The sequence below is a fragment of the Gadus chalcogrammus genome, chromosome 2 (assembly GCF_026213295.1).
Source record: "Gadus chalcogrammus isolate NIFS_2021 chromosome 2, NIFS_Gcha_1.0, whole genome shotgun sequence".
Classification (NCBI taxonomy): domain Eukaryota; kingdom Metazoa; phylum Chordata; class Actinopteri; order Gadiformes; family Gadidae; genus Gadus; species Gadus chalcogrammus.
Window position 1 is genome coordinate 5,639,423 of NC_079413.1, and position 19,754 is coordinate 5,659,176.

At 44.2% G+C, this 19,754-nt stretch overlaps 1 protein-coding gene across 1 annotated transcript; it reads left to right on the top strand.

The window, feature by feature from the left end:
• The first annotated feature begins 405 nt into the window (after positions 1 to 405).
• On the top strand, positions 406 to 18,769 carry LOC130371028 (hepatic leukemia factor-like). The gene is made up of 4 exons (XM_056576641.1): positions 406 to 884; positions 5,723 to 6,079; positions 14,564 to 14,778; positions 15,647 to 18,769. The coding sequence occupies exons 1-4, from the start codon at positions 791 to 793 to the stop codon at positions 15,860 to 15,862; spliced, it is 882 nt and encodes a 293-aa protein (XP_056432616.1). The 5' UTR covers positions 406 to 790; the 3' UTR covers positions 15,863 to 18,769.
• The last annotated feature ends 985 nt before the right edge of the window (positions 18,770 to 19,754 follow it).

Here is a 19,754-nt window from a genome sequence, read left to right on the forward strand (position 1 = left end):
TGCCCCCGGGGTGTGGGAAACTGGCTTTTGTCTGGGAAGGTTCTGGTCAAATTGTTGAATCAGCCTTGGTCCAAGTTGTTGCCTCAGCTAACATTATATATTAAGGGTGCTTTTTAAACTCTTTACCTGCCATCATACATTACATTGTATAATGTATCGAAGCCCACCAACGCTTTCCTTATTTTATTAGTTACTTTATTAGTATGTTAATGAACTCGACATATTCGGTAGAAGTTCTGCTTAAGAGAGATGCTGCAATAACAGTTTAAACTCCAGGTTTAACTTTAACTTCGATTTTAAAGGCTTTAAACTTACAGACATTTAAAACCAACGAGATTTTCCACCCCCTTTCGGCCTACATCATTCTCTCTACTCTATCTCGGGTCTCATAATGAGAGTCTCGTCAAACCATCCACACGAGTGGGACCTAGAGACGGGAGATCCCCCGTCCGCATCCAGGGTCCGCAGCCAGCAGCTCCTGGAATAAACAAGCCCCGCCCCCTGAGCCCCGGGGGGTTCCACGTCATAGACGTCAGGCTCCGCACATGGAGAGAAATTGAGGTCCGACCAGCCCAGATAGGATCACTCATTCCTCCTCCCTCGAAGAGTTACGACCTGCCGTGCCTCCTCCGCGGACGACTGTTGGTCTCTCTGGGTCTGCTGGAGGAGTTACCACCACGGGGCACCACCAATTCTCTCCCTCTCTCTCTCTCTCTCTCTCTCCCGAGTCTTTGGTTGTAACTCCCGTCAGCTTTCTGGATTTATAGTCGGGACTTGACGTGAGAAAGACATGGAGAAAATGGCCAGACAACTGTCCCCCTCCAACGGCGTCCTGAAGTCCTTGCTGGAGAACCCGCTCAAGCTGCCCTTCCAGCACGACGGAGGTAAGGCGGGCTGCGGGGGGCTCCTGCGCCCTGTGGCGGGGGGGCTGTTGTCGGTAAACAGTAAACACCGAGGCTCCGCGCTCTCTGCGTTTGACATATGGACGCAGTGCCAGACGCACTGACCTGCGCAGCCAAATTCCGACTTCAAACGACCACAAGTCACCGAGCGCTTCGTTATTTTTGCGTTTTACCACGTTCTACATATACAAATGCATCAAACAATACTCGATTTTGAATAATTCTGCGTTCTGTGACAACTGCATCGACACAAAAACATCATTCAGACATGCAGTAGTGTTTATTGAGCTTCGATATAGGTGCGTGCGTGTATGACCGATTTGTGGAAAGCAAAAACAAACTCTGTTTGTGTGTGCGTGTGCGTGTGCGTGTGAGAGAGAGAGTGTGTTCGTGCGTGCGTGTTTGTGAGTGTGTCGTTTTCATGATAAAGACGGAAACGTGTGCAGCACTTCTTCATCGATCAAGAACGATTTCCTAATCGATGTCCTCCATGGAAGGCACTGATCCTATCTGATCATATATGTTGCTATATTATTGTATGAATTGATTATTCTACAGTGGCCCAGCTACTTGTTAGTATTTTGTCTAACTATGTTAGCCTACTATCGATTATAATTAATGAGCAATCCTTATTGTACTCTAATGTTGACTAAGCCCTCTGGAGCAAGCGATTGTTCAGCTCGTTAAAGGTACTATTTGAGCAGACTCAAAGAGAGATCATTAACCCTGTTAGACCCTGAAATACAATGCTACAACATCACTTTTAGCTACCCACGAAAAGTAAAGTAAATGTGTATTTGCTTTTAAACCACATTTACATGGTCAATGGGCCTTATCTTTGTCCTCGCAATGCGATTATAAGTCCGACACTCTGGCCATTAACTAACACAACCTGCAAACTTTCCTTCAAGAGATCATTTGAATGTCTAGATCATGTATACATCTAGTTATTGTGGAATACATTCATCAAATTTGATTGAGAGCTTGTTTGGTCTGTGTTGTATATATCACAACCGTGGGTAATACAAATAGCTTGTGCACCTTTCACGTTCCACCGGGAAGTGCACTTCTTACATGTTCCCATATGGAAAAAGATAGAAATAGAAGATTTTTGATGGTCATTATTATAACCAAGTTCTAAATGTGTCTTCTATTTAAAAATGTAATGCTTAGACCAGAATATAATGAATAAATACTTTACTATTTCTCTCTCGCAAATGTATGCTTTAATGGAATCTTTAGGGGATGCTTGTATTAATGTCCTGTTGATCAGAGACATTTGTGAAGGGAACAGCTGGGAATGGTTCAGTGATCTGGGGAGATGCATGCATTATTTTGGTATAATAAGGAGGATAGTTGCATTGAAATTAGGGTTATAGCCACCACCCTAGCCTATCTATTCCTTATCTACTACAATATAAAACGTGTATGTATGTATGTATGTATGTATGTATGTATGTATGTATGTATGTATGTATGTATGTATGTATGTATGTATGTATGTTTTTATGCATATATATATATACTCATATGTTTAAAGGTCCTAAGCCATGAAAATATCGCTTTATGAGGTTTTCTAACAATGATAGCCTGCCTATGGTCACCCAGTAGCTAGAAAGGACCTTAGGTGTAAAACGAGCACTAGGTATCCTGCTCCGCCTTTGAAAAGTGAAAGCTCACCTCTCAATTTTTTTGCATCTCAGCTGTAGTATCTCCCCATATGTCGTCATAAGGGGCCAAGTTACCTCCCCTTTCTCTGCCTTATCCGCCCAGAGAATTTGGCCCGCCAATGAGCCAATGAGCTACGACCTTGCGAGTGCCACATATGTGTTTGTGTCAATATACACACACTGTACAACTGTGTTGTACACTTCTTTGTTAGTTGGATAACCGTTCTGCTGATGTTGTTATGGCGCATAACACGCAACATAAGGTTAGGTATATAAGCTATCCTTTTCTCCTCCTCCATGACGCCGCTCAGTCTGCACTTCAGATTGACGTGGAAGTGGAAGAACCAGTGATGTCGGATAACCCAACGCAGTCATTTGAGATTCATATCATGTTATTATTTAGATATAGATCTCCACGGCTCCCGCCGGAGCACCCGGCGTGTTCTAGAATATTTGCAGAACACGGCCAAAAGCTGTGTGTGCCTCCGGATGATATAATGAATCCGAGCCATTGCGATACATCCACTGTAAACACTAGCGCATGGTACCGTGGCCGCAAGCTGCCCAGGACCACATCTAGGGATGGGAATCGAGAACCGGTTCTTGTTCAGAACCGGTTCCGAGTCAACCGATTCCTTGGAATCGTTAGCAAGCCTGCTTAACGATTCCGCTTATCGGTTCCGGTCGCGGCAAATGCGTCGTGACGTCACACACACGCTGCTTTGATTTGGTTCAGAACGCAGCAAACATGTCGCCGCCGAGGAAGAATCGCATTGTGCGTTCACACCAAACGCGACGGGGCGACAAGATCCCATACAAAGTGAACGTAGAGACGCGTATAAGGGCGAGTTTTTCGCGGGAGAAAACCGATGACAAGTTTTTGTCGTGATGACAGCCAATCAGCGTTCAACAGCGTGATAACTGAGTGACATGTGTAACTTAACAGCCAATCCGCGTTCAGCCGTCAAACTCAGTGCAGTGCAGTCCGGGTGAACCGCGGAATGGAGGAGAAAGTGATTGTTGCAGTTTGCGACTCCCGGAGCTCTATATATAATAGTATATTATATATTATATACTATATTATAATTGTATATATAATATCACGGCCAACAGCTCTGTCGCCTCCGGATGGCCGTAGCGTGGGGAGCTCTCATAGGGATTGGGCTTCTCGGGGTTTGTTTACCGGCATTGCTATGGTTTCCGGTCTTGTGTGTTCCAACGGTTTATTAGGTAGGCCCATCTAATAAATCTCTGTCTAATCAATGCTTCATTTTGTTTATGTCAGTTTAATTTTGTTACAAGTTGAATGCAAATGAGCACTGTTAGAATTCCAAAAGGCACAAGCTCTTACTTGGCTGTTTTCAGTCTGTGTTTTTAGTTGTATGGCACATAATGATGGCATTTGGGCTTAAAAAGCTAAACATATATCTTTTCGTCTAGACCAATTGATTTGAAAATGTACAATTTCCTAATACTAGAAGCACTTCTGATCAGATATTAAAGAGATGTAATGCAAACAAACACATTTATACTTATTTTCTCACCCAATGAGAATCGATAAGAGAATCGATAAGGAATCGGATCGATAAGCAGAATCGGAATCGGAATCGGAATCGTGAAATTCTTATCAATTCCCATCCCTAACCACATCCCCACGCTCCACCTTGACCCGCCTCTAAAAAACGGCACGTTTGTGGAAAGCTCATTGTGGGACTGGCTCGTAGTGACTGTAATTCTGCACAAAGGCTGAATTTCTTGAACGTCTTCAAGTACTGTATTAGGGGCCCACTAACACCTATATAAAAGCATCGATAAAGTAGCATGCCATGGGACCTTTAAACTTTTTTCATTTCACAATGCCACTAGCAAAGTAAAGATGTGATGGACTGCATCCAAAATGAGGGGAGTGATTTTTTCCTGGAATCAGACGACACTGATACAAGCGAAGAAGCAGATGAAGATGACAAAGTGGACAAAGAAAACAAATCCCCCACTGCGACTGCTCAAACCGATGAAGTGTGCGGACATTGAGCCCCAACCAACCAAACACACCATGCCCCATGACCGGGATCACTGGCTGAGAACAGATTTTGATACCGCCGGTGATGCCGCTTCACTCCCCCCACCGCTGCAGTACTTCCAGAAGTTTGTTTCAGAAGACGTGATTCAAGATTTTGGCAAAGCTCTCAATATGTCGAGGAAAGACCTCCTGAACAGTGGATACGCCGTTTCAGGCACACTTAGCAGGGCGGCCCTCTTCAGGCAATGGGAGCCCAGCAACACAGAAGGTGATGGGGAGCCCTCTGAATGCTCTGAAGAGACCGCCCTCAGGTGATGGGAGTTCACCAAGCGGGGTCTCAGCCAAGAGGCATTTTTACACCCCCCCCCAACGGATGTACATACCCGTGCCAGAGAAGACGAACAGAGGACGTTGCAGATACTGCACTTAAAGATTCACCACCACCTCATTGCAGCAAGTCTAACGGTCGTCTTGGCTTTTCTGAGGAAAACAACTGTCTGTGGGACTACCAATGCAAATAACGTGGCTGAACACTGGGACTGGGAAAGTTTTGTAATTACACTTTTTCCCTCATTTTTATTATCAATAAATGATATTTCAAAAATAAATATGACTGTTATCCGATTAGTATTCATGTTATATACTGTTATGGGGCTGAATAAGTAATCAACCCTGTAACTGAACCCCTTGTTCTTCACTATATATGTATATGTACAAATACAGAAATTCTGCTCCAAGCTAAGGCCAACGTTGCGTTATTAAAACCTTTTCCCAAAACTTTACTATCAAAAAAATGGTTTTAAAAACGGATTAGGGGTTGTCTTGCTCAACAATGCCTACAGGTAGACTAAGGACATTGGGGTTCAAACCCAGAACATTTTGTGTGTGTGTCAACAGTTACCAACACACTCCTTTGACTTTGTCATAGTTCATAGTTGCTTTCTGCCACAAACTTCTCAGAAAGGAACTCTTCTATGTGCAAACCGTAATGGAAACCAAGCCTCAGATTCCATGTGTATTTATTTGTGTGTGTGTGTGTGTGTGTGTGTGTGTGTGTGTGTGTGTGTGTGTGTGTGTGTGTGTGTGTGTGTGTGTGTGTGTGTGTGTGTGTGTGTGTGTGTGTGTGTCAGGGCTCTGCAAGGATAAGGAAAAGGAGAAGAAACTTGAGGATGAGGGCGGTGCCGGCCCCCAGTCGGCCTTCCTGGGGCCCACGCTGTGGGACAAGACGCTGCCGTATGACGGGGACAACTTCCAGCTGGAGTACATGGACCTGGAGGAGTTCCTGTCGGAGAACGGTATCCCCGCCAGCTCAGCGCAGCACGCAGAGCAGCAGGGGGGCCCAGGGGCCACCCCGGGGCCCCAGCGGCCCCCCTCCTCTCCCTCTCCCTCCCCCTCCTCCTCCTCCTCCCCCTCAGTGAGGGCCACCATCCCCAGTCTGCCCGGGCCCTCGAGGCCCCTGGAACACATGCAGAAGAGCAGCATCGCAGGTAACGCACACTTTGACATTAACACACAAACAAGCATGCACGCGTGCGCAAACGAACACACACACATACATACACACAACTACACACACGCACGCGCGCACACACACACACACACACACAATCAGTAGATTACCAATGAATGAACCTTGACTGTGGCTATGAGACTTTGAGCTCCCAGAATGCACCTGGTGTGCTGTTGGTTTTGTGAACAGCTACACGTGTGTCTAATAGTACATCAATTGTTGTGTTCACAGATTGCTGCATTGTAGGCACAACTTGGTTGGGTTTGTGTTTTGTCTTTTGGTTGAGTCCAGACCATACCATCTCCTTACCAGCCTGTTGCTGTCCACTAACCTCTCTGTCTGACTTTATAAAAACAGAACGTGCAAAGCTAGCTTCAGTGTCCAAGAAGAGGACGCTTTGCAACTTAATTTTGTTACTTCATCAAAGAACCAATGTTTTTTTGTTGTCAGAATTCAAATTTCCTCATTTTATTATGAAATGATCCAGGTACACAGAGAAATGTTCCAAGTACCATCCTTCAATCCTTCAAAGTACCAAATGGGGGTACACATACCCGCATTTGAGAACTCCTGCTTTAAGGAGCAGGCTGCTCTCCCACTTAGCAACACTAGCACAAGCATTGGTTTGCAACAACTTCCCACAGTTAAAAATAAAATAAATAACTACCTCTATAAATGTTGTGTAGAAGAACAACTTATTGAAAACAGATGTGGAGAGAGAGAGATTGTGATTCAGCGTTCTTCACGTTCAGTACATCCCTTCATTGTTCTGGTATGGAGAAACATCTGCTCAGAGTCTGTGTCCATGGCATTTGTGTTAGGGGTCGGTTTAATGCAATTCAGTTTTGGTGGAACTAATGTCACATTGGCTGGAGCAAACGCGGTACAACAAATGCTGTGGTTGGGGAGGAACCCCTAGTGTGGTTGTTGGATCTTCATCACCTCTGACTTCCTCAAACCCTCCAGCTCCACCTGACCCCATACAGGCTATCATCATCTGTTTCCATCTCTTATGGATGTCTATTTCATCTGGCGACAGATGGAAAGCCATACCATAATGACCTACTCAGAATAAATGTCTCTAGTTGGTATCAACACATAACAACAGTTAGCTACTGCTAACGTTAGACCAGCCTTATGGAAACATTTATTACAAATAAACTGTAGAGTCTTACCTGTATAGTCTTACTGAAAGTGCCTTACCTGTGATCTTACCTGTAGAGTCTTACCTGTAGAGTCTTACCTGTAGAGGCTAACCTGTAGAGGCTAACCTGTAGAGGCTAACCTGTAGAGGCTAACCTGTAGAGGCTTACCTGTAGTCTTACCTATATAGTCTTAACTGTGGATCCTTACCTGTAGAGTCTAACCTGTAGATCCTCACTTGTAGAGTCTTACCTGAAGAGTCTTACCTTTAGTCTTACCTGTAGTATTACCCGTAGAGTCTTACCTGTAGAGCCCTACCTGAAGAGTCTCACCTGTAGAAAATTACATTTAGAGTCTTACATGTAGAGTCTTACCCGTAGAGTCTTACCCGTAGAGTCTTACCCGTAGAGTCTTACCTGTAGAGTCTTACCTGTAGAGTCTTACCCATAGAGTCTTACCCGTAGAGTCTTACCCGTAGAGTCTTACCTGTAGAGTCTTACCCGTAGAGTCTTACCCGTAGAGTCTTACCCGTAGAGTCTTACCCGTAGAGTCTTACCTGTAGAGTCTTACCTGTGTATCCCCACCTGTGGCACATTACTTTGGTCAGCAACTTACCTGTAGATCCTTATCTTTGGCCTCTTAGCGGCAGCATCTCACCTGTCGAGTTGCACCTGGTGTACTCGGCAGTGCAGCTGAGGCCAGCAGCCCCGATCGCAGTGAAAACATTGCCTTGTGCGGTAAACAAACACAGGCGATACATGATCCCGCCGGCTGAGTGGTGAGTGGCATTGTGTGTGTGTAGTGTTGTGTTCCGTCTCACAGCGTAGCGTGCACTTGTGTTTTGTTTAAACCAGACCGGTCGCTCCGTTCTCACGTGAGCTCGTCTGGCCCCGCCCTGCTCGCGTGCTGCCATGTGACGGATACATGCAGACACCCTGAGCTGTGAAACGTCTCTCTCTCTCTCGCTCTCTCTCTCGCTCTCTTGCTCGCTCACTCTGTGTAACACTCCATTTCCTCTGAGCCCACCCCCCCCCCCCCCCCCCCCCACACACACCCTGCCCCCTCCTGTTTTTCTCTGGTCTAAGGAACAGTGTGTTCCCAGCCACGATCACATGGGCCTGGAGGGGCTCTGCGTCACGTGACCACAGCTCAGCTAGACCTCTGGTTGGTTGAGGCTCCACACTCACGCTCAGACTTCAACAACAACATAGTTTGGCCCGGGGCCCCTGGCTGCGTGCAGCCGGCGAGCCCACTGTGGTGTCGCCGGCGGTAGCGCAGCACGCTGCAGCCTGACATGCAGACAGCGGCTGCCGGCGGCCCGCTATAGGTCCTCGTGGTATTGGAGGGTTGACTTGACAGTTCGAATCTCAACCTTTGGCAGGCTCCAAACAGCCCAATTGTCCCATTAGGCTGGCTGTTGCCCTGAATGATGTGATAGTTTGAATTGTGTGCTGAAAGGTGGGATGATATGTTGATGTTTGAATTTGTGAATTTTATAATGAATGCGTGAATGTTATGATGTGAATGCAAAGGTGAACGGGTGACTATTGTGGCTAATGTGTGAATGGTACGGTGAATGTGTGAACAGCAAGATGATTTCATGAATGTAAAGATGAATGTGTGAATGTAATCATGAATGTATGGGAATGTATGAGAATGTAAGTATGCATTAATAGTTGAAGGGGGGATGTTATAATTAATGTTTGAATTGTATGGTGATGGTTACAATGAATGTCTGAATGCCAAGATTAATATTTGAATGGGGGATGTTATTAATTAATGTTTGAATGTTATGGTGAAGGTTACAATGAATGGGTGAATGCTACGATGATTCATTTGTGATTGTTGTCATAGCACAGGGAAAGTGGGTCTAGTGCCTAACTGGTCTGTGGACTTTGGTCTGTCAGTGTTGTGCTGGGGAGGGTCAAGAGATGAAAGGTCAAACGGAGCTGCATTCCAAGGTGTATCACTGTCTCCGATAATTCAACACAGGATCCAAAGATCTAAGATTTATACACCTAGCTTGCTGCGACTGGAGCTAACCTTAGCTTGCAACGATGGGAGATAACATGGCTTGTGAGGACAGGAGCTTACATGAGCTTAGTTATGATGGTAGCTGACCTTAGCTAGTTGGGATGATGGCTAAACATAGCTTTATTAGATTTATTTTTAATGTTGAATTGCTTGGTATTATTTGGTAGCTAGGCCCCACTTATAAAGTTATTGCCCTTAACCTTGGTTAGCACTATTTAAACTATTCTACTATAGCCTACTATAGTATTTCAACTATTCTACTCTACAGTGCTATTTTAACTTGTACTACTGACCAACTATTTCAACATTCACCACGCAGGCCAAACTTGCTTGTTATCGTTGGCTCCTCAGTGCTGTGTTTCTGTGAATGGAACCATGGCAATGTCTGACCCAGACAGATGAGAAGGGGGGGGGGGGGGTCGGTCTTGTTGTGTGAATTCTAGAGCAACCTTTAAACAGAACTGATGGCCACACGCTGCCAGCTGGGATGACACAGTCCTGTATACATAACCATGGAAACTTAGAATCTTGCCAAGAGTTCCCTGCAGGCTAGAATAGCAGGTGTAACGAAGCTAGCATAGCAGGTGTAGCAGGCTTTGACGTCCAAGGACGTCCAAACAAACCATGGATGAGGTTTGCTTCCGCTACACTGGGTCAAGCCTGCCACTTAATATCAACGTGCCATTTCGAAGGGTCAAAGGTTTAAAAACAAAAAAGGTATCCACCCCTCCACCTGCGGACTGAAAACATCGATTGCATACACAGGCTCTTGTTATAATTACAATCTCCAAGAGGTTGAGGCTTTGGCGTTAACGTGAAACCCTGACTCTCACATCAAACTCTGAATGCTGCGGAGGAAAGGGTATTGAGATCAATCATTGATTTGTTGACCTCTGAAACCCAATGGGATAGTATTCCTCCTGGCTCTGTACTCCGCACTGGTCTTAGGAAAAGCTGTTTAACCTGCCCAGCAAATGGCAGCTGTATGGCTTAACCTTTGACCCCCAGCACGATCAATACGATTTCAATTGTCTGGTTTCGCCGCCAGTGAAATGGAGATCAAGAGCGCTACGAATACGATGCCGTTACGGCCCATCTGCCACACTGATCGGTCGCTACCATCGCAGGGTTACGTTCTCACGTTTCATAAAAATCAAAAACTCAAAGTTCTAATGTTACACATTTAATAATAATATTTCTCTATAATTGATACGCCGACATCAATGTCACTAAACTATATAGAGCATTATATGAAATGCTTTATTACATATTTCATTGAACTACATAAAGACATGTCCTTAGTACTGTGGAGATTCCTGTCAAAGCTGGGTCAAAGCTACCAGGTCAAAGCGAAAATTGTTACTTAATAGAGGAAGTACAGGTAGTATAGTTCTCTCGTTATCTGTGTGGCTGTATTAGAGGTTAAAGTCTATTTCCAGAGAGGTTTGTTTGCATTCCCTTGACACATCTCAGTCGTAGTGGGTACTTAAGCTACTTGTTCTGCTGTGACAGTGCTTGAACAGGTCCGACCCGCTCCCGAATAGCATCCAAGTTAATGGGTGTGTTTGAAACCGCCTACTTGCTTACTACTCTTACTAACTATGACGTCAATTTGATTAAGCAGAACGTAGTAAGCGAGTTTTAGGTAAGCGAGTAGTATCCGAATGTCTTCCGGAAAGATTTTGTGTGCATCGCTAGCTTACTAGACGTACTCAACTGCCCCAGAATGCACTGCGTCTATTCAAAAGAACAGTGGAAGCAATGGCGCTAAACGGGGAGCCACAGCAGCAGAGCCCACAGCCATACCGATGTAATTGTTTAATAATTGTTTTTAACACATCACCGCAAATCCTTAGGTTGAAGATGTACTGTGACGTTAAATGTGACGTTTATATATTTATTTATAATATTTATTAACGGCCCCCGGCCGGTAGGTTATTGACACGTCATTTGATTCACGTCATCTGAGGTGGTTAAGTAAAGGACGGTCTTCTGAACGTCGATTACTCAAATGGATTACTCATTCATTATTTAAGGATTCGAGAAGTAAGCCAAATATTTAGTAGGTAGTAAGCAGTAAGCAAGTAGGTGGTTTCGAACACACCCAATGTATTAGCTCCTCATCAGAGTGGGCTAGCTTCTCATTTGCACGTATACTTTTCTGTTATCATCCCATGTCACTGTTTTAGCTTCTCATGTTGCTGTTTGTTGTACGTTTCTAATATTTTTATTAGAAATGTTTTTAGAAACTGCAGAACAACCTTTTGTTCCTCAAAACCACACAAAATAGAAGTATTTGCAATTGATCAGCGCGCTGTCTTCTCTTCTCGGAAAGCGAGTTAACAGTCACGCATCGCTTCAGTGCGAATATAGCCCCGCCTTCTGTGCGGTCCCTGGCATTGATTCGCTAAAGGTTAGCCAACACAGCTGGCATCTCAAGTGCAGCACCTCCGCGAACGGTTTAGGTAGAAGCTAATGGAGTAGTGATGGAGGAGTGCAGTTTGGAAGTACTTTGGATTGAGGCAAATTATCAAGGAAAGTCAAGAACACGTGTTTGGGTTTCATAACTGCACATGCACACAGCAATAGCGATCTTTTTCACGAAATTGGCCCCTCACAAACTACTGTATATTACATGAAAGCTGACCCTCCACTTATTCCAACAGTCCAAACCATATCATTCTGTGACTAAAACTCGCAAATAACAAATTAAGAAGAAACGTCCCCTTTTCTTTTAACAACCAAAAATGAGGTATTACCTTTGTGATTTTTGTCCACAAAGTTGATTCTGATCGAATAAAACCACCATAAACAGATTATCCAGTATCTGGGCCAAATTTTGCAACTTAACATGCTGTTTTCAATCAATGAATAAGAGAAGGTTTCTTAGGAAATAAATAAATTGCCTTCAATCAGACAACTTATTCTTCAGCGCAATCTAGTGGCCATATATTTATTTGCGAGTGTTTGGCTTGGTGCATTCGATTGCCCTGAACTTTAAATAGAGGTGTCAAGTGTCAAAATTGTAAGATATCTACCTTTATTTGTGTCTCATAGTAAGACAGCGCTCCCAACTGATAACGACCAACTGATGGAAATGTTATCTTCCACTTATGCTGTGTTCCATGGCTTTATTCACTTTAACCAAGTATTATCCCCATTGAATATTTCACTTGCACAACAATCTTTCTTTTGGCCCAAAGATGACATTATCCCCCTTGCAGTTGTGGAGATATAATCTATTTACTTTGGTGATGTTCTTTCCTGAAAAAAACTTTTCCCCTGATATCAAAAATGGTATAGAATATCAATCTTTTTCCAGGAATAGTGTTGAAGTTAGAAATCCAGTATCGTGACTGACAACCCTACTAGAAACGCGATTGTGATTATTCAGTTAGAGCTACAAGAAACTTGAAAGTTAAAAAGACATATCTTTGCTACTACCTCTGACATTTAGTTATGTACATTTGCATAAAATCATGCAGGTCTACATATAACTTGGCGATAGCTTTAATAGGTTGGAACGGTGGACTGAAATCACTTCATGGCATTATGTGACCGGTCGATAAATAAGTAAACAAAGAGAAGTTTGTTATTTTTTAAACACAAGATGTGTGGAAGCTAACATTCAGCTTCAGTCTGAGCTAGGATGATTTTTCTGAGCCCCCCCAAAACCAGGCCGGGTGCCTGGCAAAAAGAGGCCCGTTCACGATTCTGATTATAATTTGGGCAAGTGAACATTACATTCGGGCAAGTTGAACCTGACCTGTACTTGCCCGATGGGCAAGTGCTTTTGAAACCTTAGTGTCAACCCCTGCTGCTGTTTTATATCTACTGTTGTTTGAGGACAAATAAGAGTAACAGAGGAAAGAGCAAGTAGGTATAAAATAAGGATAAAATTACACTTTGAAGGACCATTCCGGTATTTTGAACATTGAGCCCCCTTTCTGGTTTGTCTAGGATGAAATAGAGTGGTTAACGCCGACATTTTTAAGATTGGTCCTGTCTCGGGTATTTGGCTAATTACCAATCGCCCTTGCCTGCTTCACAATGGCTGGTTATGTGCATTCTCAAACCTCTCCATAAAACCAGAAAAATTAGCCAAATACCCAAGACAGGAACCAATATTCAAAATTTCGGTGTTAAACACTATTTCACCCTAGACAAACCAGAAAGGGGGCTTAATGTTCAAAATACCGGAATTGTCCTTTAATTTAATGTAGTGTGTTGAAGGCGTTTAGGAGTAAACATTTGGAGGTCATCTGATACAGCAGACACAGGATCACACTGGCTTTCTGAATGACCCCACTGATATATATATATAAACACACACACGACTCACACACAGGAGTTTTGCCTTGAAGTCCTTCAGAAGACTATGGGTTTTATGGTGGTTATAATATGGTTTGATGGTGGCCTGTGAAGCCCTTTGAGACTGGACATTGATTAAGGCTTCACTTATAAAGTTTATTTGACTTCTGTCAATCAATAGCTACTTTAGTATTGATTGATGGTTCAGTTTTATACCCAGCATTTGATTAATCTCAGTCTAATGAAGCAGATCTGAGCTGATTTGGCGACTCGTTTTGTCAAATTCATGTCTGAGTCCAATCAATTAGCGATGCGCGCTCCCACACCAGCTGAGGAAAAGGAATAAGCTTGTCAGCTGATTGCCCAGAAGTAAATTTCCATGCTCGATATACCTGAATTGCTCTCGGTGTCTAGATGGTGCCGCATCACCATCTTGTGGTCGCATAGAGTTACTACAGCTACAATTCCCCCCCCCCCCCTCGACGGAATGACGTTGATGCAAATTAAAAAAGTAAGCCTGCTTAGATGTACATCCGGATGTTTGGAAATAGTAAGCTTAAACTACTCAAAAGCAAACAAGCTATATATATTCGTTTTTTATTAGTGTGTTTGTATGAATGTTGAAAAAATGTTTCTCTGAAGTTGAAAACAGAAATACATAATATCCACTACCATCACACATAATAATAATAATAACATACGTTTGAACTAAACTGTAATGTGATGTGTTTAGTGCATGTATGAATCTCTGTGCCTGTGTACACTGAAATGTGTGTGTGTGTGTGTGTCTGCATGCATATGTTTGTTGCATGTGTTTGTGTGAATGTGTGTGTGTCTATGTCTTTGTGTGTGTCTGTGTACACTGAAATGCGTGTCTGCGTGTGTGTTTGCGTGCGCAATGCGCATGTACGTGCATGCATGTCTTTGCGCGCGTCTGTCTGTGTGTCACATTAACGTGTGTGTCTGCCCCCAGATCTGGCCCCGTCCCGGGACACCCCCAGCCCCATCGACCCGGAGTCCATCCAGGTCCCGGTCGGGTACAACCCGGACCCCGCCGACCTGGCCCTCTCCAGCGTCCCGGGTCAGGAAGTGTTCGACCCCCGCAAGAGGAAGTTCTCGGCGGAGGAGCTGAAGCCCCAGCCCATGATCAAGAAGGCCCGCAAGATCTTCATCCCTGAGGACCTGAAGGTAGACACCCGCCTGCCAGCCAGTGAAAAAACACACTGACCTCAGATGAAAACATCAACAAACCTATTCAGCTGGCCCTTTTCTACCAAGCAGCTCTCAAGAGAGGCTGAAAACAGCAACAACTTTAAGTAGAGGTAGTCTGATCGTGAGGTGTTTCCCTGCCTTCGGTTCTATGACCGTCCTTAATGTACTGACAGCGATTTATTTATTTCTCTTGCTTCTGACAAATGTGCTCATTGTAAGTCGCTTTGGATAAAAGCGTCTGCTAAATGCCCTAAAATATAAATATTAATCTATGGGTCCATTTCACTACATTTCTAAACTAAAAACTAGACCAAAAAGGGTAAAGGTCGGGTAAAGGTCTCTTATAATGGACTGCCTAACATTTTAGGCAGCCTAACTGTTGGGTCATAGCCTTGAGCAAACTGCTGCTCACCACTTCACTGGGGCATGGATGTTACGAGCAGATGTGGAGTGGGTTGAAACAAATGTGTTTGGAAGCAGATTCATGTTGAACTCAAGTTCAATTCGGGATAAAAAGGAACCGTACATGGGGTCTTTGGGTTCAGGTTGTTCTGGGTTACATGTCCTAAGGGTTGGAAGTTTGTCGGGACGAGAACCCTAATGACCCTCCTGTTTTGTTCTCTTCAATAAAGAACTGTATTCTTATATAAACTTTTATTTCGATGAAGGGAATCTATTTCAACTGTGTTCTCAATCCACATGTACTTGTTCTACCTACCGCAGCAACTATCATCTAATAACCGTAACACTACTGACACCTAGTGGTCGTCAGGGGAAATACTACAAATCATCACACCTTTGATCCGTGTGTCTCCCCCGCCCCTCCCTCGTCCCCCCCCTTAAGGACGACCGGTACTGGGCGCGGCGGAGGAAGAACAACGTGGCGGCCAAGCGGTCCCGTGACGCGCGGCGGGTGAAGGAGAACCAGATCGCCATCAGAGCCAGCTTCCTGGAGAAGGAGAACGGGGCGCTGCGGCGCGAGGTGGCCGACCTCCGCAAGGAGCTGGGGAGGTGCTCCTCCGTGGTGGCCCAGTACCAGGACCGCCACGGGCCCCTGTGAAGGGACCCACAACCAGCGGGGGGCCCCCCCACACACACACACACACACACAGAGACTGAACGCACACACTGAACACTCACACTGAACACACACACACAACCACTGAATACACACACACACACACATACACACACACCCTGAAAACATCAAAAACACAAACAAACATGCTCCCTGAACACACACACAAACACACATTGAGCACACACACACAAAAACACAAAGACACACACATGCTGCCTGAACACACCACACACACACACACACACCCTGAACACACACACGCACACACTCATATGCTCCCTGACCTCACACACAACCTCCCTCAAACCACACACACCTGACGTGATGTTTAGAAGGACAACATCTGTCAATGTCTCTTTTGGTGGAACTTTTGACAATTTGACCCCCACCCTGAACCAGACACACACACGTGCACACACGCATGCCATCCTGTGATTTTCCACCCCGGACTCTGGTTGTATCCACGTGCCCCCCCTCACAACCCCTACTCTACGAGGAGCTGTTAATGAGCCGCACACCAGACCACACCCCACTACCCACAATTCCCTTCTCCTTCTGTTTGAAATGTTTAAACCACGGCGAGGCCGTTTCTGTCCGTGTCACTTTGTACCTGAGGAGGATGGAGCTGTCGTACTGTGTCCCTCCTCCTCCTCCTCCTCCTCCTCCTTCGGTTGCCGGGTTCCTACTCTTTGTATGTTTATAATCTCTTCTGGATTATATGTAATTGCAATTGTTCACTTAAGACGCATCACATTGGAGTCAACCCCGCGGTTGTATGGGTACATGTTACCATGGTTACTGCCGGGTGAAGACGGTTGGCAAGAACCGGCTCCCAATACGGTTGGTAAGGATGTTCAGCACCATGGGAAAATACAATCAATAGGTCCTGCTCTTTTTCTGCACCACAACGCATTCCCCCATCCCGACAATCTCCTCTGCCTCCTTCTCTTCATCACAAGTTATCCCTAATTTTCTCAAATGGAAGATTGTTTGTTTTGGTGGTTGTTGTTCTTTCTGGTAAATATCCCCTTGTTATAATTGTTATTATGTTAGCATTTCTTACATGTCCTCCATCTTGATTAGGAAGAGATCAACTTTGCCAAAGTTGTTCTGAGATATTTTATTCCTTTATATGTATACATATATTATATATATATATGTATAAATATAGTTGTTATGTTTTTTCTTTGTTGTAAGCATGATTCATATGTTTGTGTGACCGATAAGTGCAGGAGTCTGTGGTGTGTTAGCTGGGTAAGCCTGTGTAGCATTGTTAGCGTACGCAACAGGTGTCGGTTTGAATGTAGGCCTACAAACGATGGTGTTGTCAAAAAAAACAACAATGAACCTGTTTACTTCACCACAAAGAGTTATATTGCTTATAGAGAGATGATATGTTTATATATAAAAGCTATTATATGTGTTAATTTTGTACAGTAAATTTCCTACACTAAATATAAATATATATTTTAAAGGCACGACACATTCAGAGTACTATTATTGGAGAATAAGATTATGTTACTCAAAAGGTAATCACATAGTGGTATTTTGATATTCTATATTAGCTCGGATGTGTTAGCTATACAAAGATATTTCAGCAATTTCCAAAACCTTCGGGGAATTCTCTACTTCGGCATTATGTAACGCGTTGCTCTCATGTACGCTTAAATGACTGACCTTTGCCATTTTCAAATCGCTATCGGTATTCTTAAAACCCACCACACACATACCTCTGGTCATCACATCATCAACCTTTAGTGTTTGAAGCAAAACCGCCGTCTTGCTACCTGCGCACATGTCGTAGCCGTGCGGCCTGTGAGAGCAGGTCTTGTGTTGGCTTTTGTTTGCAGGGATAAAGTTACTATGAAGGAGGGGACCTTCTGTAGCTGGGGCCTCTCTCTGGGTTCCATTGTTCCCACGGCTGGTTGTAGCACGTCCCCTGTTCCTGAGTGATGGACAGCTAGAAGTGTCCCGCAGCACTCACCTTGTTAAAAGCTTTTGTGTCGTGTTATCTCTCTGTAGTTGAGGGTTGATGTGCGCCGTGCTCCCTCTGTTAAGCCCCCATGCCGTAGGGTTTGGTTTTCATGACTGGAACAACGTTTGTACTATTGCTCCCCCAGGCCCAGAGCACCTCACGCTTTATGTATGAGAGAAGAAACCCAACATAGGACTAAAAGCCAATATACTGATTCACGCGTCACCCCAAATTACCTCACTGTAGAGTGATGTCACTACCTCACCCGCGGTCGATGGAGAAAACCCTGATTATTCGGAGTCTATTTCAGTGCCTTGAACACATCGACTGCAGTTTGTCAGCAGAGAAATGTTTTGAGGTCCCACCAGTTTCACCTCTGCGCTGAACGGCCCCTGAAAGGCATCTGCAGGGCCCCTGGTTGAGCACGCTGCGATGGACCTCCCTACCCTTGTATTTATGGCAACAGCAACGCTTTGCCGTGTACAAAACGATGGAGCACAAAGAGGGATTCTGTTACGGGTGTCGACAAATAGATACATTACTTTGTGCTGCCCTCTGTCATTTGTAGTGTCTCAATAAACTCTTTACCAATGATTTGATCTGCTTTCTTTCTCTTCTGGTTTGTAAAGAAATTAACAATTAAATAGTGAATATTATAAATAGTGTTAAATGTGGACTAAAACAAGGGTACTGTTGGTTAATGACCTACAACCAAAATATAAAAATCAGTCATTCGGCCTGCATGAGCAGATTCTATGCTGACAATTCAAAAAAAAGGATGGAGAGAACTCCTGGAAAAAGGTGAGAAATCGAGAAAAAAACAAGAAAAGAATGATGGAGAGACTGAGATAACCCCACTGCAAATGAAACTCAAACCCCAACCAAAGGATCCCTTACATTAATCTGAAAACAACCACAACCTGTTACTCAATCCTAATAGGAAACCCTTAGGTTAAGTTTAAAGTTATAGAGTTTCTATAGTGTTTCCATTACATGTTTTGTTTATGGGGTTGATAATTGGTTATTCTATTGGGATATAGGATTAGGGTTTAGGTAGGAGGTTTTATAGTTGGCCAAAACACCATAGAATAATATGTCAGAAAAACGTCTAAATATAAACATCTAAAAAACATTTAAATATAGGCCTTATATGTAATTGTCAAAGACGTCAAAAATGAAAACAAAGATGCTAAAAGACCTCTTAAAAGAGTCGAAATATGAACCGCTAAAATATATCCAAAAACACAGACAGAATATACTGAGTAAGTTGTTGATTGGCCAGTTAATTGCCGATCAGAGGATGCGGGAGTTCGCCGATTTTGCAGACCAGTCGATTCGCTTTGCAACAAGGCAGATGATTTTGTTAATTTTAACACTAGGTCTCTACAAAACCATTTGACACGTTTGATAGCGACAATTTACAGGTTCCATTACATTGGTGGTGGGAACACATCCTTACTTAAAACTACGCCTTCTATTTCTTCTATACTGGTGAAAGCAGCAGTAGAGATTCTCAATAGTATATTAAAAGTTTCTGCACATCTTGGAGCCCCTCGCCTCCTTTACAGCACGCTGCTCACATGAAGCACAATGACATCATGAGAAAGTTGTCCCCGCATCGACCAGGCGGCCGTTGCCAGGCGACCGGCGGCTGTCGGGGGAGGGGCGGCAAGGGCAAGTAAATAAAAAGTGCAGTTCCAGTGTGTTTGCTTGACGTCCTCCCCTCGCAGGAACCAAGCCTCGTTTATTGGGTTACAGACTTTACAGAGTGGTGTGAAAATCCCGGGAACCAGAAGCATCTACCGTTCCCTTCCACGACACCACACACAAAGAAACACCTTCCCTCAGTGATGGCGAATGGAGTATTGGCATGTTTGGACAGTGTTGTGTCATTCC